The following is a 20,996-nucleotide window of genomic DNA, read 5'->3' as shown; positions in this document are numbered from 1 at the left end:
ACATAAAGTCCCAGATTAAATAAACATAAAATTGTTCTTACATTTCTAAATATTATATAAATGTAGGTCTTGTTTTGTGGATTAATTATTCCATGTTGAATTGTGTGTACAACAAACTAGATTAAGGAATAAGTGTAGGTATTAACTGTGACTAGCATCAGTAATATTGACCTCTGTTGCAAGTTGCCATGATAACCGAATGGGCACTGTTGCCTGCTGTAGGACCTTGTGCCTGTGCCACTGTTCTAAACAGTCCAGAGCTTGAGGAAATCTAGTGGTGTCCAACTTGTTAGCCAACATGCTGTTCCTCTCAATTATCCAAGATAAATCCTCAACATCGTAGACACAGATATCCATAATGTACGTTCCTGTGAAGACAAATATAGTGTTTTTGATAAGATTATCCTGTTTCTTGTATGGCGCATGGCATAAACTTCTCACATGTACAATAGTTGCACAATGTTCCTGTGCTTCATACAGTATTGTAATGGCTGGTATATGTTTTGTAGTGTTCATACCTTTACAGCCTTGATGTACTGACCCTTCTTGGTCTCTCCATTTAATGGCCCGGATGTTACCCTCCCAGCCAGCATTTACATTACTGCCAGGGGCATCTGTGGAAATGTTGAGCAGGGTAGTGAACACAGGTGAATTGAGGTTTTATACATGTGTGCATTAAGATGCTACATTTTCTGGCTTCTCACCTTATTTCACTAGCAGTGAAGAAAAAAATAAAATACTTTTTTAAATTGGGACTTTATTAAATTTAAATTTCATGTAGTCTTTGCTTACCTGCCAGATGGTTAAGGGTTACCCAGTAATGCTCATCGGGGCTGTAGGTATCCCATGACCACTCTTTCCTTCAGGTCTTTGGTGACTGGGCTGGTGAGCACATATTCCATAAATGCTCTTTGTAGACTGTAGTAGGCTGTACCAAAATAGATTGTCAGGTTGTGTGGAGGAGGTGTCTTTTTGTGGTCTTGACCCAATGAGGCCACATAGTGACCTGTGATTTCCTTGTGTTGTATTTCAGTCCTTTGTTGTATGTACACTGGCTGTTTGACCCCAGGAGTCATGTTTTCATCTCTCCATTTTTTGCAAATATCTTACCAGCTCCAGGTTGCTCTGGACAGGAAAATCCTGGCCACACAGGTTGATCACATTTCACCATTTCACTGGAGACCTCACTAGGTCCTTCATGCAATTAATATCAGCCTTCAGGCGAGAAAAACCAGCATAGGTCACTATCTCGCTAACTGAGGCTAGAAACATCAAACATCTCCAGGTTTTTTGTGGATAGCAATGATGAAGGCCAGAGGGTAGTCTGAGACTGTTAAAGTCCAGGTCCTGGCATTCTGTTCTTTCCCATCTTGTGTACGGGCTGGTAGGTGGAAATACTTTACAGTTTTCAACAAATGGATTGCATCTTAAGACAGGCAGCTGTAGCTTTGAAGCAACACTATTGGGTTGGAAATGTCTTTATTAATCTTGTCATATTATAAACAACATTATCAGCATTATAATTATTGGTCCTGCTCTTCATTTATCATTTCTGTTTGAACAAAAACCAAATGTACAGTTTTGACTGTAAAGGATTCTTATGTCTGTTTACTGTTAGTTCAAAAATACTGTGGCATATAATTTTCGAGTTATTTTTGAAAGCAGGTATTCTGTGTCTCTGAAAGCTATTCTACTATTACATTATTTTTGTAGAGATGAGGAAAAAAGCACTAAACCTCAACTCACAAATTCAAAAAAATGCTCTGACGGTTTATGACTTGGTGCTTCAGTTTGTGTGTGTAAAAAAAATAAAAAGTTTCACCTTTTTACATCTTAGCAAGTAGAAATCCATCTTAAATGTAGTCAAGATAGTCAGTTTTTTTTAGTATTTCCTATTATAAGGTAATGATAACCAAATATATATTCTAAAGTCTATTTCTTTTTAACACACACACACATGCATGCATTAATAAATCAATAGACTACTCTTACCTTTACGTTATAAGGATATCAAAGAATGTCCAGGAAAATCTTCTCTATTGAAACCTCAGCTAAAGACCCACGTTGAACAGAGGAGCATTGTTTTGGCTGACTGCCAGTCAGGTAGATTACCTGTGCGCTAAGTGAAGCTGGTGCGGCAAAGCTTTTGTTTTTGACACTGTATATAAATGTTCTTTGTTTACTCTGAGACTAGAGGTTTAACTACTCCAGATAGAGAGAAATACATATGCACCTTCCAATTCTCCTCCCTTCTCCCTTACGGTACTGCCCTTAAATCTCAATTTGTCATCCTCTGGATTTTTCTTTCACCACCTTTTTCAACTAGATTTCAGTTTGACTTGTCTTTTCTTTTCATCCATCATGCAACTCGTCTTCCATGTGACTAAACTAGTATACTTTTTCTTAAATAAAAGCCAACAGTCAAGTCCAGTGGTATTTAAATAAATCTTAATTTAGCTCACTGCTTCAGTTACAGCACTAGAATGCTGTTGATGGTTGTTAATTAAGCCCACAGAATGTCACAAAATTGCTTTATACAGGCTTTTGCAATACAACATTATCATAGATCAACAGATATTGTGCTATTAAATAAGCACAATATCAAGTTACTTTAATTTGTGATTTTAGTTAGACTTGCCAACCCTTATGCTGTCTAAATAAGAACTCCACCAAAGTTTCTGAGTATGCTATGTTTAGGCAAACAAGTTGTGCCATGTTCAAGGTGCTGATGCAACTTTACCTTTTTTTTCTACAAGCAGTAAACCAAATCAGCTGCTAGTTCCAACTTGTCAATTTATTTATTTTTTGTCATCTTTTAGCTGCTTACCTGTTTTTGGATTGACATCAAATCAGCATGGCTATGCATCCTGTGATCTTCGTAATGTACTTCTTCTCTAACAGTTTAGTTCTGGGTGTTGAAAATCCTGATTTGCTTGAGGGAAGAAACTGTTGATCAATTCAACAATTCTCTACAGAGAACAGTTACCCTGTGCTCTCCTGTACTCAGCAACCATGGTTTATTAACTTTTAGTCACAAGTTATTGGCTCTACAATAGGCCGTTAGCTGTTGCACCACAGCTCCCAACAGTTTGATACAAAGAGACACTTTGCTCCACAGTCGTGAGTCAGTAGAATGAACAGCAGTGAACTGACCGCACTGCCCTGAGCGGCCCCAGTGCTCAGTGTGGTGGTGCTGGAGATGCTGTTCCTGGTCTGGACTGACTGAGCTCTCCCAGTCAGGAAATCCAGGATCCAGTTGCAGAGTGAGGTGTTCAGGCCCAGCAGGTTCAGCTTCTCAATGAGTTGCTGAGAGATGATTGTGCTGAATGCTGAACTGAAGTCTATGAACAGCATTTGTACATCTTTATTGTTCAGGTCGGTGAGGGCCAGATGGAGGGTCGTGGCAATGTTGTTGTCCCTGAAAAATTTTGGAAGGTACACAAACTGCAGGGAGCCCATTGATGGTGGTAGCTGGATCTTGATGTGCCTCATGATGAGCCTCTCAAAGCATTTCATCACAATGGGTGTGAGTGTGACGGGACGATAGACATTGGGGCAGGACACTGTAGACTTTTTTCACTCAGCGTATCTGGGAGGGAGGCGTGAAGATGTTTTGTAGTTCGTGATTGCCTGGATGACCTGCCACATGCACTGGGTATCTCTTCTGTTTAGGAAGTAGCTGTGGATTCTCTGGGCATGTGCGTACTTTGCCACTCTGATGGCTCCAGACAGTTTGACCCTTGCTGTTTTTAAGGCAGTCTTGTCCATTTTCTCTGAAGGCCAAGTCCCTAGACCTTGCAGCACATGCACCTTTGCAGTCATCCACAGTTTCTGGTTAGAGTGTGGTCTTGGAGACAAATCATGTAATCGATGAACTTAAGCTTTTGAAACTGTGGAGGCCAGAAAAGTGTTAGCCAGACAGATCGTAGTCCTGGAGCACCTGACAGGCTGCCACTTGGGCATCAATCAGAATATTGATGTGATGCTCCAAATTGTGGTGCAGTTGGAGGGGGACCTGATGCTGTGTCTGGTGAAGGATGTCATTGTTTTCAGCACCTGCGTAACACTTCCCAGGTTTAGTTCAGGAATGAGAAAACAGAGGCAGACGTGGAAACATTTTTTTCATCTTTTTAAATCTTTTTTTTTTTTTATGTATACACACCCACTAACATTCTTGGCTTGGTGCTTTTACAACATTACATTTTTTGGCATCATAACCACCCATCTGTGGTATGTGACAGTATATACATCCGTTTGTTGCCAAATGTTGGCACTTGTATTGTGTGGCAGGTGAATTCTGGCTAACAGGCAAAACTGGCTGTAAGGCTGATTAAAACTTTCATAAGAAAACCCTTTATTTGATTTGAAGCACTGAGGCTAATTAGAAAGAGGTAGAGATTACAGAGCTTTTTGGAAAGAGGTGCCTTACAAAAATTAAATATGATGTTAAACTGTATCCTTGTCAGTAATTTTTAATAATTCTGAATTTATTAACTGAAAATTCATTTTCTGCTTTGGTTCTGTTTTCTGTTTCATAGTGTGGAGACCCCTTTCATGAAGATGATATTGTGATGCTAAACAGTAGCAAAGAAGAGCAAGACAAGCTACAGAAGGCAATGGAAGAGAGAAGGGCCAAGGCTAAAACAGCAAAGGTAGAAATTCACCCAGCGATGCCAGTGTGGAAGTTGTCTACCATGTTTTTCTAAATTAAAAATAATTCTAATGTGTAATATTGTACTTTACTTCCTCAGAAGTCAAAGAAAAGCAAGGCTCTTGAGACTGTTTTCAAATCACCAGAATCAACAGGTACATTGTTTTTTTTTTCTATCGTATAGTTACAAGCTCCCTGCTACTGTATGGAAACACAAATTCACCAGAACTTTAACACATTTTTTAGTTATGTTATGAACTTGCATAGACTTTACTGTATGTGGAGATCATGTCTGATTAGGTGACCTAGTGAGTCATGAAATGATTGTGAAATTCCACATAGTGAAAATAAGATGGATTAGTGGATGAAGCTAATGACTAATGTGAAAATTTACCATAATACCGTCATGTTCAAATAAGTAGCAGTATGTGAAAATGCAAATAATTTAGTGCAAATAATTTAATAGCTTTCATGTTCATATTTCAAATGCACTGAAAATGTTACAGGTTCAGTTCTAAAACAAAGCATTAACAAATGTTATCAAGTCTGCATTTTTCCATTTAAAAAAAAATTAAGAATATTATTATACAATAGCAGTGTTAACACTTCTCTTCGAACAGTTACAGTAACTTTATTACAAATAACTGAACTAGTATCTAGAATGTTTTGGGATTTCAGAAACAAATGTATTTCCCCTTCTTCCATTGCCGTTTTTTTCTACACTGGTGCTTTAACAGGGCTTTTTGCTGATATATTCAGTCAAACGTCTTCTTACTGTAACTTAGTTACTAATTACTCCAAATGACTGTATTATCCTTCTTTGTGTTTTAACAGAAATTGGTTGTTTTCTTTCACGTTTCGTGTTATCTTTGTTTTGTTTTTTTAAGCCGTCATGTTGCACTTCTTTATACGTCTTCCCTAATCCCTCAAATTAGTTTGTTTCTTAGAACATGGTGTTCAACAGCCCTTGCAATTTACTTGCAATTTAGAAGTAAATATTTTAGAGCAAGGTGTGGAACATATGCTTCCCTTCTTGTATAATCAAGGATAATTAATGACACCTAATTAATGATGTGTTTTCACAGTATGATTGAGTCAGATACTCAGAACAAACACTCTCATGACAGCTGGGTCAGCTATTCATTTATTATTATTTTTTTTTTTACAACTATGCATAATTATTACATAACTATACATATGATTCTTTGAAAATCTAATTTAATTTATATTATAACATTTTTTTTTATTTCATGATTTTTGCATTCCCAACTAGTACATTTAATACGGAATTAAAGATTTGTACATATCGTCACTGCACATTGTTTCTTTGCTAGTGTTAAAAGCTACCACATTACATCCCGTAAAATGTTTGATTTGTGAACTATTGTTAACTGTGTTCTCTAATTTTCATACAGCCCCTGAGATGAAATCAACACCAGCAAATGGAGAAAGCATCAGCAATAGCTCAGGTACAGACTTCACAATGATTGTCCTCTGAAAACTAGAACAAGCCTCCATTCAGGCTTTCAGTATCACTACACCAGAATGTCAATCCAGGTCACTGAAAACCTGTTTGTTAGATGTTTGGCATTTGCTTAGTCTAATTGCTGATGATTCATGGATCATTAATCTTTGTATTAAGCCGTGGCAGTGCATCAGTTCTAGGTTCGTCCACATAGAAAAGAAATCACTCAATTGCTCAGCAGGAAGCTCTAGTTAAATAAAGCAGATGTCAGAGTTCTAGAGTCACATTCCTTTAACTTTAATTATAGCTTAGGCACAGAAGACATTCTGCAAATGATGTTAACAAGGATCACTAACAGGCACTGGGACTGAGTAGTAATAGCCATAGATAAAGTAGTAGCCATGCCTTACAGACATACCCAAGAAATGTATGTTGGAAAAAATGTAGACACGGTGTACTTGCATGTCCTATTAAATGTCTGCAGAACCTGAGATTCTTAAGCCTAGGTCTTGACATATTTTTAAGCTTTATATTTCTTTGGCTTTTGCTAGATTCTTTTTCTAATATAAAGCATTTTTATTCCTAAAAAGAAGCCAAAGGGTCCGTCAGAAGAATACAACAATTTAAAACTTAAAAAGAGTAAAATATGACTAGAAATAGACTTAATCATTTTAGATTAATATTAGGGGTGCAGAGAACTGGAGGTGGCTTGGAGAGAGATTGATTTACATTCCATTACATTTATGGCATTTAGCAGACACTCTTATCCACAGTGACTTACATTTTATTTTAATTTATACAACTGAGCAATTGAACCTGGGATTCAAACTCATGACCTTCCGATCAGTAATCCAACGGTATGTTAGCCTCGTGGTTCTTATTGGTAAGGGAGTAAGGTCCCATTCTAAAATCTAAACAGCTTTAAGGAGATGTTGCTTTTATTGTCACATTTGTCTGGACTAGCTGGCAAGTTTACTCAACTGTGTGTGAATAAGGCACCTCACCACTTCTGTGTCGCACACCATTAACCCTTTCTCTCTTGATATATGTGTGTTCTGACAATGAACCGTCAACTAAAACACATGCACATTACTTTTATGTCCTGAACAAGTGCAGGCTCATGTACGAGTTGCGTTCCAAGTTCCTGTAGAACTGAAACTCTGCACACATCTTACCGGTACTCTCATGTTTGCTCTCATGGTTTGATTCCTGATCCGTATGACAGCTTTTACCTTACCAGTTTCTCTGTTTCAGAATAAGCTTGCCAGTGTATAATCCACTAATAGGTGCTGTGAGGTTTGTTTATTTAGCTCTGTATTTGTGTGAACATTTTTTTTTTTTTCTGATGGACTACGATAATAGTGTTGCAGTATCAGTACAGTGAACTGATCGGCATCTGTCAGGGGCGATTCTAGAATTTTCATTTTAGGGGGGCTCAGCCCCCAGTGCAGGGTTGTATACTACTAACCTTATTGCAATCTACTATTCCATTGTATTCCCTGTATTTCACTGTAAAAAAAAAAAAAAATGAAAAATTTAGATGTGACCAGTCACTAGAAAATTTTGAGTTGTGAATATAGTTTTTTTTTTTTTTATTTTTTTTTTTTAACAATGAAGACGTCCTGGTTCATTACTCACTGTACAAACACACATACACACATTTCCAGTACAAACACAAAATTTTATTGTTTGCATTTCTATGCTCACATAAAAACCTCAGATAAGGAACTTTTTTGATAAAATAAACTTTTAACCAAATTTTAACCAGAAAATAACATAAAAGCCATAAACTTTGACTATGCTTATCAGCAATATAAACAACACGCGGTGAATCCACGCAGGCTCAGTTCAGGGGAGGAGCAGAAACATGACGCAGCTTGTCGCCGCTTCAAATGCGTTTTTAAAGGGGACTGAAGCGGGCAAAAAATAATTAATCAAATAATTTTTTAGGGGGGCTGGGCAGAAGTTTAGGGGGGCTAAAGCTTGTTACTTGTTTACTGTTAACCTGATGGTGATTGTTGTTGATGGTGCTGTTGTTGTTATTTCCATTATAATACTGATTTTATTCATCAGAGACATACCACTATCTATCTATCTATCTATATATATATATATATATATATATATATATATATATATACGTATATATATATATATACGTATATATATACACGTATATATATACGTATATATATATATATATATATACGTATATATATACGTGTATATATATACGTATATATAATGAAAGTTTTCACTTCCCATTAAAACAGTCAGCTGTCATATTCTGTCTTGCCTCTCAGGAAGTGCAGAGATTAAATGAAAAGTGGAGCTGTTTCATAGCTTTCTTACCAACACTGTTTGGGACTGAGACAAAAGTACAGCATATGAACAAGCAGCAATCCCCGACATTTAAACAAAATTGTATATGTGATATGTGACCGGGCGTACTTCTGCCTAACAGTCTACTTTAATGTGTGATTTAAAACCAACTGCCTCTTAAAATGGAAAACTCTAAAGAAATCTTTTAACCTTTCTGACTGACAACAGTAATGATACCTTTAAGTACTAAAATGCATCATCCTCTGTACATCCTTAACCACAAACTATTTTTTTAAATACTTAAAATTTTTTTCTTTCACTCATTTATAGCTCCAGGACCCTCTGGCTCTTCAAAGCCAGTGAAGGTCACTGCTGCAGCAGGGAGTAAAAGGTCCATTCAGGACACAGAGAAGTCAGAGGCCTACAAATCTCTCTTCACATCTCACAGCTCTGCCAAGCGTACCAAAGACCAGATGTCCAACTGGGTTACTCACACACCTTACCACTTTTAAGAGCCACATGGTTAGTGATAAGTGGAAGAGAAAGTCTCTAAGAAGGCATTTAAATTCCTCCTTTGAACATATTTGACCTAATTCAGCAATTTTAATGTTTTGTGGCTTTAATATATGATTCTTTCAAACACGTATGCCGTATGACTATTATTTTTCTAGCATGTTTGTATTTTATCGAGCAAAAAAAGGTTTAATTTTTTTTCTGGTATATTTTCACATGGATTCTTTTATTGTTGTACTTTTTCCCTACAGTAGTTTTGTGAAATATTGTTTTATTAGTATTAGTGGATATTCATATTGCTGGCTCTGTTATACTGACTGGTTTGGCTCAACTTGTGCACAAAGAAGGAAAGGTCATTGCAAAATAGTATAAATTTATTCTCAAGATTTCCATACTGATCGGAGAGGTCTCTTCATCCATATGGTGCAAATTTTGTCATATGGCATGCCAGTCTCAGTCACTAGATATCAACCATTTTATAGCTTTCCAGTGTAATAAATTCCTTGTACTGATTTTAAATGCACCTCCACTCTAAAGTGAGAAATGGACAAAAACATTGCAACCAAATGCCACCACTGGATAACAAAGCCACCAGTATTTCCTTTAATTTGTAACCTGTTTTACTAAAAAAAAACATCATCTAATAAACTTTATACATTATAAGAAGAACGCGGCCGTAATGTAAAATCATGCTTCCACATTTGATGGTGCATGGTTTGAAAATAAATAAAGGTCTTTGCAAACTTTTTTCCTGCCTGTTGTTCCTATAGTGCCCACGAGAGGGCAGCACAGTCCGACAGAAACAAAACTACAAAACCTATCTACAGAAACAAAACTACGTATTTATACTAGGTTTGACATATTTTATGCACAGAAAATGAGATTTCTGCGCCTATTTGGTGTCAATTAACCCAAATATTTTGGGTTATTTCTAATCCCACAAGTCAGTCACTTTGACCTGAACATTCAGGATTTAGAAACCAGATAATCAACTCGCTGGTTTCTCATTTTTATTTGATTTTGTTCCAAGTGCATTGCAGCAGTCACACTTTACTAAAACATGCAGTAACTTGAAAACAGTTCAGATGTTGATAGAAAACTTCTAAAGATCACACTCAGCTCTCTGTGTGGACCGGTTTTATTTTTTTCTTTCTCACTTAAAAATATGATGTGTGAATTTGAATTTTATTTTATTTTTTATTTCTTTAATTAGAATGCCGTTGCATTAATAAAATAAAGTTCCAGTTTGCTTCAGCTTGTTTGTAACATATCTTAGCAACAAATACAAAACACACAATATAGCTGCAAGCTGTAATTAAGGGGCCCAGACATGTTCTGGCCCCAACACATGGAGATGGAGGAAGTCTAGAAGCCTCTGGGACACGTTTCATGTTCCTAGGAAGGTGTATACCAAGTTTGAAGTCTAAAATGTTGCCGTAAGCTGATTTCTAATGGCCACCCCGAGTTGCAAATGATCTCAAAACTTCTAATTTTGGAATTATAGCCTGAAGGCGAATGTAAACATTTGTATTGTAATCCCTTAGTAGTGTGTGTAAATGTACTTTACAGCATTTCTAAATACTTCACACCACTGCAGAGATTTTGTCCTCATTTATTTAGTTAGGGTTGGTCTCCTGATGTTGTATTTTACATTTGAAGATATTTGCAGGAGTCGGAGCAAATAACTTAAAAACATTCCATAGTGTTGGAGTGCATTAATAGATTTTCCTCCAAAGTTACAAGTATGCTTTTATAATGTATTTGAACACCATATGCTTGCTGAGGTGTCCTCAGAAAAATCGAAATATTACACATCCATTAAGAAAGCCATTACCATCCAAACAACACAAACCACGATAAGCAATTTTCTGATTTAATGTGCTTGAAAGGAAGGAAGTGTCTGGTGAACAATTTACCAGAAGCATAGCTAATGTTCTGTCTTACTAGGAAGTCATATCTCATGGCTCTGATTCCTGTTCCTGATGCCTGAAATGTGTTTGACCATCTTGGTTGGTGGTTATCTTGCAGACAACCCCAAATGAGCTTCATGCAGGTATTTACATTATGGCCCTTTTTGACCATATATCACTTCCACATTTCTTTCACAGTTCTCTCACAGACAAACAGAGGTATCTATGTTCAAATATCAGGCACAGGTCAGGCAATCAACAAATTGGAAATCAAGTGCAAAATTCTGATGAAAAATGTCAAAAAGAAAAAAGAAAAAAAAGATTTGTAAAGTTCTTACCAGTAAACTTCAGACCAGGATTTGGTGTATGTGGCTCGAAAGCTCTAGGAGAAGTAGCAATTAATAAAAAGTTGGCTAAGGAAAATAACTCCAGTAGAATAACAGAATGTTGGCTTCTGCAAAACTAGCATGAATAAGTCGACAGTTACTTTGTACTGAGGCTCTTACAAAGAGAAGCTTATAAATATGAGCCATAGGCGGCGCCAGAGAGGTGCTAGCAGGTGCTTCAGCATCCCCAATAAAGAAAAAACTCACCCATAGCACCCCCGAACATTTTTAAAGAAATAAAATTTCTAATTAATAATTTTGTAAAATGAACTAAAGTAAAAACATTTAAGGTAATGTCATGTGACATGAGTTGTGGCTACGATTAGCATAGTATCATTTTATTTTATTTTTATTTTTAATTGGTTAGGTCGTCGTGACAAACTTTGATGTTGGCTTTGACGAAGCAAGTATTCGCAAAGGCCGGTGCTTTTTGGAGGCGACTGGACATAAGGGTATGTGTGACTTTTTGAGGCAAGTGGACAGAAAGCTTGTGAAAGCTACTGGCCCGTTAGGGTTTCAATACTTTTATAGGCGAGCGGATATGAGCATGTGACGTCATCCGAATACTCGTGACGCGATTACCCTCATTGTCCTGAGTGCTATAATATGTTACATGTCAATGTTTTGGAAATTTTTTGATTTTGCTTATTTTGGGGGCGGGTCTGCACGTGACCTCACGTGACGTGAGCAGGATAGATAGATGGATGGATGGATGGATGGATGGATGGATGGAACATTATTATTATTATTATTATTATTGTTGTTGTTGTTGTTATTATTATTCCAAATTTGAATTGAACAAATTTTAAAACATTTAAATTATTGTTATTCAGTAATAAAGTGCAGAATAAAATACTGGAATTCGTTATTGTTCTCCAAAAAGGATTTGGGTCTCATGTCAACAGAAACAAACTTACAGCATGGTCACAAAATATGATAAGGTGCTATTACAGCTTATCAGAATCTGTTACCTCCCTCTATTTCACATGCAATGAATTGAATGTTCTCCATATTCACTCTGGTGATGCCTGACACCCTCTATAGTATATCCTGAAAAGGATTTGGGTCTCATGTCAACAAAAACAAACTTACAGCACGGTCACAAAATATGATAAGGTGCTATTACAGGTAATCAGAATCCGTTACCTCCCTCTATTTCACACCAAATTGAATTGAATGTTCTCCATATTCACTCTGGTAATGCCTAACACCCTCTATAGTATATCCTGAAAAACATTTGGGTCTCATGTCAACAGAAACAAACTTACAGCACGGTCACAAAATATGATAAGGCATTACAGGTTATCAGAATCCGTTACCTCCCTCTATTTCACAAAAAAAAAAAAGTTTGTTTCTGTTGACATGAGACCCAAATCCAGGGTCACAGATTTCGGTGTCACACCGGAATTCCGATCGCTTAGAAAAGTAATAGCAACAAACTTCAGACCAGGATTTGGTGTATGTGGCTCGAAAGCTCTAGGAGAAGTAACAATTAATAAAAAGTTGGCTAAGTAAAATAACTCCAGTAGCATAACAGAATGTTGGCTTCTACAAAGCCAACATAACTAGCATGAATAAGTCGACAGTTACTTTGCACTGAGAGAAGCTTATAAATATGAGCCATAGGCGGCGCCAGAGAGGGGCTAGCAGGTGCTTCAGCATCCCCAATAAAGAAAAAACTCACCCATAGCACCCCAAACATTTTTAGAGCAATAAAATAAAGACCGTGTTCTAATTAATAATTTAGTAGGATGAAATAAAGTAAAAACATTTAACGTAATGTCGTGTGACATGAGTTGTGGCTTCGCTGGATTAGCATAGTATCATTTTATTTTATTTTTATTTTTAATTGGTTTCTTGCAGAGGTGGGAAGGAGCGGATTTTTCTGGTATCAGTACTTTACTCCACTATTTATTTTTCGGACAACTTTTTACTTTTACTCATTACATTTTTACACAAATATCTGTACTTTTTACTTCTTACATTTTCAAAACGGACTCGTTACTTTTAGTATTATTTCTTCTCATTGAGCGCTGTTTCCAGCCTATCATCCTATCATTGTGCGGCTTTTCCCCCATGTGACTGGTGTACTGTATTATTTACTGGCTATCAGACATAGACTAAGGATAGCGGAGCTAACAATGAGCAGCACGTCTACAAGGAATGGCTAATGTTAATTCAGAGGGAGTCACCGATGTTAAAATAACTAACAACGAGGACATTCCTGAACACACATGGCCATATATGAGGGAGATGTTTGAAATAATCGGCGTCAAAAAGGACTCCTGGCGAATGCGTTGCGAATTGTGTCAACCAGGGGCGGTTCTAGCCCTTTTTTAGGGTGGCTTCAGCCCCCTGTCTGTAATCTCAGCCACCTCAAAATTATACGGATAATTTTTACTTTCATAAACAATAAAGATTACTTTAGAATGCAGTCGTCGATGGGAAGGAAAATTATTTATTAGTTTGATCCAAGAGCGATTTTTTTTTTAATTTGCTTTTATTCCATACTTTTACGCGCGTATGCTGTGCGTCTTCAGCTGTCTGCTTTATTTGAACGGAGAAGCACAGGTACGCGCAGCGTGCACGCGCAGTCAGAGCTGGAGGCGTTTATCTATAACGTTAATCGGCGGAAAGACGCAAAGACGGCAACCAAAAGTAGTGAAATGTCACTATTCTTATTACCAGAGTTGTCATATAATATAGAACTCATCTTGTTTTAAATTCTCGCTGAGGGCTAAACCCCCCTAAAGATGAAATCTTAGAACCGCCCCTGGTGTCAACCCAAAAAACACGAAGTGCTTAATTTAAATAACATTAATTTTGCCATTTTAAAACATCACAATAATTTTGAGTTGTTTTCAAGGACAGAGCTGGAATCTCCCTACAGTTTGGGATATGCCTTGGTGATACACTTGGTATACATTATATTTCCAAAAGTATTGGGTCACCTGACCTTTCCTGCTATATGTTGTTGTTTTCTGATCTCATCCCTAATGAACACCTTTGGGATGAATGTGAACGCTGACTCCATCCTATCTCACCTACATCAGTGCCTGCCTTTCGTAACACTCTTGTGGCTGATGAACACAAATATCCATCAGCACACTCCAAGATTATATATACATATACGTTCACACACACACACACACACACACACACACACACACACACGTATATATATATATATATATATATACATACTTCTTTACTTTAACTTGAGTAAAAGAGTGTAGTCAATACTTCTTTTAAAAAGTCTTTTAAAAAATGAGTATCTGTACTTCTACTTGAGGAAAGGATGTATGTACTTTTGCCACCTCTGGTTTCTTGTGGCAAATAAGCGACTTCTTATTGTAATTCTAAATCAGATTTTGCTTCTACAACTCAGCACTTTTGCCTATAAATAGGTGTTTTGAAGAGGTGTTTGTTGTATTGCCATTGACTGACATTCTGGTGTTTAATTAATGTCTATGCAAAATTATTTAATTTTGAATTTCATGTAAAATAAATAATAATAATAATAATAATAATAATAATAAGAAGAAGAAGAAGAAGAAGAAGAAGAAGAAGAACTATCTAAGATCTATTTTGCAAATATTTTTTTGTAATGACTCAGCCCCCAACTGTAAATAAACAGACGTACCATCAGCACCTGCGTTCAAAATTATCTGGCACCGCTCCTTGTGTGTGTGTGTGTGTGTGTGTGTGTGTGTGTGTGTGTGTGTGTGTGTGTGTGTGTGTGTGTGTGTGTGTGTGTGTGTGTGTTTGTTTGTGTGTAATTAAATACAGGTGAGCATAGTCATAAATCCAGTGACCGTGAACGTAGGCATGCAGGTGTGTTGTGGTAATTGGAGTCTGCTGCAACTGCGCTTGTAGGCCGCTGTGTGCTCTGGGCTAGTTTAACAGACCTGTGGATAGATTAGTCCTGACACATGTCTTCTTAGCTGAAAATGTAACTTTTTGTCAAAAATGAAGCAAAATGAGTGTATGTTATTATCATTTTGACTTTCTTAATACGGGTACAGGTAAAATTTCCTCTGATGACATTTTCATGCAGATCATGTTTGTGCAAGCAGAGGTGCAGAGTAGAATGTTTCACCAACACTCCTGTATCAGCTTGGGCTTCTTATAGTTCCTTGTTCCAATTTATTGATTTTGCCTTTTCTGTTCGGTAAAGGACAGTTCAATCCGAGAGTTTTCTTGCATGTTGTTTGACTTAAAACCAACAAAAGATGGTGCCCAAATATTTGCATAGTATTGTATGCATGGATATGAAAATGCTTGGTTAAACAAAGTATGATGACAAATGCAGTATATCTGTGTGATGGGAGGATCCAGGTTTGAGGAAAAGTGGAATATGGATAACAGAAAGTAAGTATAATTACTATTATACTGTATTAGTAATTATAGATGAACATGGTATCATGTTTCTAAACAAGTATAAAGGCATATTGTCAGACCACTGATTATGAAATGGTTGTAAACTCATCACTTTATTGATGACACTTAATTCTGCTTCAAAAAAGAGGCACAAGAAATAGCAATTTGTTGTCTTTAAAAAATAAATGCCTTTAGACTAGTAAAAAGAGGCCAGGCTTTTCGAATTAAAACCCTTGTTTTTGGCCAAGGAGAAAAACATATATAAACAGCATCACACAAACTGCATGCTAAATCCTGTTCAAAAAGTATAATATTATGATGTCATAAGCCTAATGAATAATTCTGATATTGCAGCACAGTTACAATCATATCAGTTATGGCAGTTAATAGATATCTAATTGTTTAAATTACCATTTGAACAGTCATAAAACAATGAGGAAGTGGAAGTGTGACCAGTGTGTTTGCTTTCTGCAACTTCTCTAAACAACTTCTCTAAACTGACATTGTTTGGTTGTTCAGTGGCTATCAAGCAGCTGCTTCTATTTAATGATAATCTTAACTTTCTCTTTTGAGTCTATGAACATTAATTTTCTTTTTAAACATGGCATTTCGTGAATGAGACACTTGAAACTCGCAGCCAGCCAAAATAAAAACTCTACAGTCTCCTTTATAATATGTGCTAAATAATAGTTTTAATCCACACATTAGAAGTAACAAATACATAAATACATACAGGCAGACATAGAGATATAACCTTGGATAGTAATAAATAAATTCAAAAAAATGAACAGGCATGTGCTTAGTCTCATTAGCTCTTGTTCCAATGATTAATGAATTCATGTTGAAATGACTGACAATTTAGTTTAAGAATTAGCTTTCAATCTGAACTGTAACCTTTTTCATATAGCCTGCTACTGTAGCATCAGTAATATTGACCTCTGTTGCAAGTTTCCATGATAACTGAATGGGCACTGTTGCCTGCTGTAGGACCTTGTGCCTGTGCCACTGTTCTAAACAGTCCAGAGCTTGAGGAAATCTAGTGGTGTCCAACTTGTTAGCAAACATGCTGTTCCTCTCAATTACCCAAGGTAAATCCTCAACATCGTAGATGCAGATATCCCTGATGTAACATCCTGCAGGAACATCAAGTTTTTTGATAGGATTAGTAGCATACATGATTTATAGTTTATATTAACTCTTGGGCAACTAAAATAGTTGGCTGGTATATGTTTTGTAGTGTTCATACCTTTACAGCCTTGATGTACTGTCCCTTCTTGGTCTTTCCATTTAATGGCCCGGATGTTACCCTCCCAGCCACCATTTGGGATACTGCCAGGGGCATCTATGGAAATGTTGAGCAGGGTAGTGAATATATTTATTATAATCCCTTTTTGTCAATTGCCTACATGTTCTGGATTTTCACACAGTTTCAATTTGTTTTTGCAAATGCTGGGACCTTCCCTGATTATTTGAATAGCTGTGGATCAAATTTCATGAGTAGACTGTGCTTACCTTCCAGATGATTAAGGGTTACCCAGTAATGCTCATCAGGGCTGTAGGTATCCCTTGACCATTCCAACAGGTCTTTGGCGACTGGGCTGGTGAGCACATATTCCACAAATGCTCTTTGTAGACTGTAGTAGGCTGTACCAAAATAGATTGTCAGGTTGTGTGGAGGAGGTGTCTTTTTGTGACCCAATGAGGCTACATGATCACCTTTAATTTCTACATGCTGTATCTGAGTCCTATGTCGCATGCTCTTTGGCTGTTTTATACCAGGAGTCATGTTATTATCTTTCCATTGTTCATCTTGCATATATCTTACCAGCTCCAGGTTGCTCTGGACAGGAAAATCCTGGCCACACAGGTTGATCACCTTTCGCCATTTCACTGGAGACCTCACTAGGTCCTTCATGCAATTAATATCAGCCTTCAGGCGAGAAAAACCAGCATAGGTCACTATCTCGCTAACTGAGGCTAGAAAAACATTGGGAAAACACTCTGCCAATCTTTGAACACTCAGTTTGTATTCTGTCTGGGCTTTGCTATCTATGTGAATGCAGTAGACGTTGTGTGGTGCATAGATGGCTCTGAGCAGGCGCACAAACATCTCCAGGTCTTTGTGGATAGTGATGATGAAGGCCAGAGGGTAGTCCTCCTCTTCTTTGCTCAGGGTCTTCATAATAAAATGATGCTCTGATTGTATACGCTTGCAGTTGAGTGGACTGTTAAACTTCGGTGCCTGGCATTCTGTTCTTTCCCATCTTGTGTAAGGGCTGGTAGGTGGAAAAACTTTACAGTTTTCAGCAGGTAGACGGCATCCTAAGGCATGATGCAGCGGCCTTGGAACATAAGAAGGTTTATCCTTAAGATAAATGATTGAGCAGATCAAGATGCTGATTCCAAGGCATAGAAGAAACCTCCACTTAGCACTCTCAAGCTGGAGCATAATCCAGCATCAAGCAGATCAGGCTATGAAAGATCATGGAATAAAAATTAGTATGATGATTTTGCAAACTCATGGCTAAATATATTGCAATTAAAATGTTTTGACTTTAAAAAAATGTTTCTGGTACTGTCTAAATGTTGGTGCTTTTACCTTTTCCAGAAAACGAAATTCTTTCACACTTCTGTACAATTTATAGACCTCCTACCCCATTCACTCACAAGACTAGACAAGACAGGACAAGATTTCATTCTTGTCATTCTGGTTTCCTAATGTTTATCTATATTTCAAAAGACGGTATCACTTTCTGCCTATGGTTTATTCTTCTTTAATGTATCCTCACAAGTTTAACCTCATCCTAAATTTAATTCTGAATGCTTTGCTGATGGTGCTTTGTTCTCCTGAACAAAGCACTATCTGATTTCTTGTCTCCTTGTATCTAAGTGATAGATATTATGGAACTAGGTCTTATTTAATTATCTCTATAACTGGATGAAATTAACAGGTACAATTAATCTTGAAGAATTTTGAGAGCAATTACAGGGTTTTTCTTTCACTCAGTACCATGCAAGGTGGTATATGATCACATGATATCAGAGATCTGTATATTCGTGATATTAAAAAAGTGTCATGATTTAGAATGATATCCGATGCTTTATAGATCATTCATTAATGTACTGTATTAGATCTTGTACGTGATACCTTTCTTCATATTTTTGAAGGTTTGTATATGTGAGTAATGATTTATATAGCATTATTATTATTATTATTATTATTATTATTATTATTATTATTATTATTATTATTATTATTATTATTTATAATAATATTAATAGAGGTAGTATTAGTATTATTATTATTATTTATAATAATAATAATAATATTAATAGTGGTAGTATTAGTAGTGGTATCATATCTGGACTGCATTTTAACACTGTTAAAATCTAACTGTTAACACTGTTAAATCTAACACTTTACAAATAGATTTAATGTTACTTTGATATTGATTATTGGCTACTGGTAATTTGAAATCAATTCTAAATGCAAAATGATCTCCTGCAGTGGTCAGCACAGATATAATTAACCCTGAGTTTCCGGTGGTTACTGTGGTACAACCTTGTCATACGTGTGCTAGACTAAATAAATCATTCATTTTGAAAACGTACTGTGACTTTAAACTAACCAGTGACCCCTTCATGAAATGTGTTTTTGCTCATAAGCAGGTTTGAATTATTGACATGTATCATTATATTATTATTGTTGTCAGTTCTTGACTGAGCAGCTTGATGTCCTATTTTCCTACTAAAATATGATCTCATGTTCTAGCATTCTCATAGGTCATCCCTTTTTTGTTTGCCTGTGGTAAATATTTCCCAATAACCTCATGCAAATCTTACATTATATGTTTTTGAAAGCAGGCACCCAGTGTTGTATACAAATTTCTCTATTTGCTTATCACTGTCAGAGTAACACACCTACATGCACCATTAAACACATTCTCCTTCTTTATAAAAATTTGAATTAGTATATGATTAAAATGTAATTTTTTTTCCTTTCTTAGAAATAAGACAAAGGATTAAACTACATTCTTTGCTTTTCTCAGAAGCAATAAGTACCTTAGCAGAAATGAATAATCTTTAACTTTTCATTTGAACCTGTTTATCTTGAGGTCCTCTTATTTCAGTCTTATTGCAATAGAGTAATCATTTATAAAACGTTTGTTCTTGGCCTATGGAACATTTCTACCAAGCAGCTACAGATATTACATCTAGTGACCAATTGGATGTTACTACAGATATACCCCATCGACTTTACACGACTTTATAATCAACCAAAGTGGGCTCCTACCTTTTAGCTGTAGAAAAGTCAGATCCTATCATCAAATAAGGTTAACCATTAAATACTCTGACGTCCAGATAAGTCTGCTCCACTGTGAACTCAGCTAAATATGTGTTGCCTGAGGCAGAGGAGAGTCATGCCTGCCATTTAGTTAGCTGGTGTGTGCTGCAACTGCCGACACACACGCTGCATGCAGGTTGTGGTGATATTGAAGCTCTTGTTTCTGCTGCTGTGTAATCCTTGTGCTGTCCTCTCTTCTCTGTGTGACTGGCTGCTTGGCTGCTCAGCTACATTCCCCATGTGATACAAAAGCGAAAGCTCACTAGAGAGAAACATAGCGATTTAGAGGCTGAGCTTGCCTAGCAACTACTCATGCTCCCGTCTCCCTCTCTCTCTCTCTCTCTCTCTCTCTCTCTCTCTCTCTCTCTCTCTCTCTCTCTCTCTCTCTCTCTCTCTCTCTCCAATACTCCTCCCCTCTCTTCTCTAATGTACTTTACTTTTAGACTGGTTCTGGTGTGAGATTGGTTCCCTGGTGTTGTGGATGTTGTAAGCCCTAGGGGAAGCTTGTTTGTGAGCTGTGCCTGGTCAGCTCAGGAGATTAGTCCTCTTGTGTCAGCTCAGGTTTTACAGATAGACCACTCTAGAAGAATTTTTTTCCCCCTACAAAATTCTAAATGAATCAATTGGATTAACAATTTAAAAAAATACCTTTGAATTTATCTTGTCAAGTGACATATTTTCAGACCCTGGTTCCACCATTTTGTAGTAAAACATCCATTTGTTTATCCGTTAGCCTAGTTTTTCTGAAATATGATAAATTAACACACCCTGCAGGATTTAGAGGAAGTAGTGTTGTAGAATTGTGTTGAGTCAGTGTAATTAGTGCCTCAGTAGCTAATCAGTGACACAAGTAAGCACTTACAGTTTGCAAGGCTTTGGAATAGACGTCCGGTTTCTTACTGTACATTAGGATTAGCTTTTTATAATTATTGTTGTTGTTAACTTTTTATTGTTTTGTCAGTAGTTCTCAGTCCAAGCAATTTCCAATCAAAGAGTTCATATTTAAGGGTTCTGAAATTTTGAA

General features: G+C 36.7%; 2 protein-coding genes across 3 annotated transcripts in view; one reads left to right on the top strand and one right to left on the bottom strand.

Moving 5' to 3' along the window:
* Positions 1-9,698, top strand: part of rtf2 (replication termination factor 2) — a 51,667-nt gene extending 41,969 nt beyond the window's left edge. The window contains exons 6-9 of the mRNA XM_027146549.2: positions 4,539-4,652; positions 4,752-4,806; positions 6,067-6,120; positions 8,769-9,698. Of these exons, the coding sequence (XP_027002350.1) occupies positions 4,539-4,652; positions 4,752-4,806; positions 6,067-6,120; positions 8,769-8,950 (405 nt within the window). The 3' untranslated portion in view covers positions 8,951-9,698. The remainder of the gene's footprint in view (positions 1-4,538; positions 4,653-4,751; positions 4,807-6,066; positions 6,121-8,768) is intronic.
* On the bottom strand, positions 54-20,537 carry LOC113642844 (beta-1,3-galactosyl-O-glycosyl-glycoprotein beta-1,6-N-acetylglucosaminyltransferase 7-like). Of its 2 annotated transcripts, none has more exons than XM_027146544.2 (4): positions 19,922-20,537; positions 17,140-18,099; positions 519-614; positions 54-368 (listed from the first exon to the last, which is right to left on the bottom strand). In XM_027146544.2, exons 2-4 carry the CDS (start codon positions 18,074-18,076, stop codon positions 142-144), a joined length of 1,260 nt encoding a protein of 419 aa, XP_027002345.2. In that variant the 5' UTR covers positions 18,077-18,099; positions 19,922-20,537; the 3' UTR covers positions 54-141. The 2 variants fall into 2 exon arrangements, with proteins under 2 accessions (XP_027002345.2, XP_027002343.2); XM_027146542.2 differs by lacking the exons at positions 54-368; positions 519-614 and adding exons at positions 16,294-16,760; positions 16,874-16,969 and having other exon boundaries at positions 19,922-20,532.
* Positions 20,538-20,996: the final 459 nt, after the last annotated feature.

The sequence above is a fragment of the Tachysurus fulvidraco genome, chromosome 5, assembly GCF_022655615.1.
Source record: "Tachysurus fulvidraco isolate hzauxx_2018 chromosome 5, HZAU_PFXX_2.0, whole genome shotgun sequence".
Classification (NCBI taxonomy): domain Eukaryota; kingdom Metazoa; phylum Chordata; class Actinopteri; order Siluriformes; family Bagridae; genus Tachysurus; species Tachysurus fulvidraco.
Note: the sequence above shows the minus strand (reverse complement) of the source record. Positions and strands in the feature narration are given on the sequence as shown.

Excerpts from the sequence above, each read along its gene's own strand:
- LOC113642844 (XM_027146542.2), bottom strand. The coding sequence starts at position 18,076 with ATGCTCCAGCTTGAGAGTGCTAAGTGGAGGTTTCTTCTATGCCTTGGA. Across the intron at positions 16,970-17,139 it reads AACCCTTAATCATCTGGAAG|ATGCCCCTGGCAGTATCCCA; the intron begins GTAAGCACAGTC and ends ACATTTCCATAG. Across the intron at positions 16,761-16,873 it reads AGTACATCAAGGCTGTAAAG|GATGTTACATCAGGGATATC; the intron begins GTATGAACACTA and ends ATGTTCCTGCAG.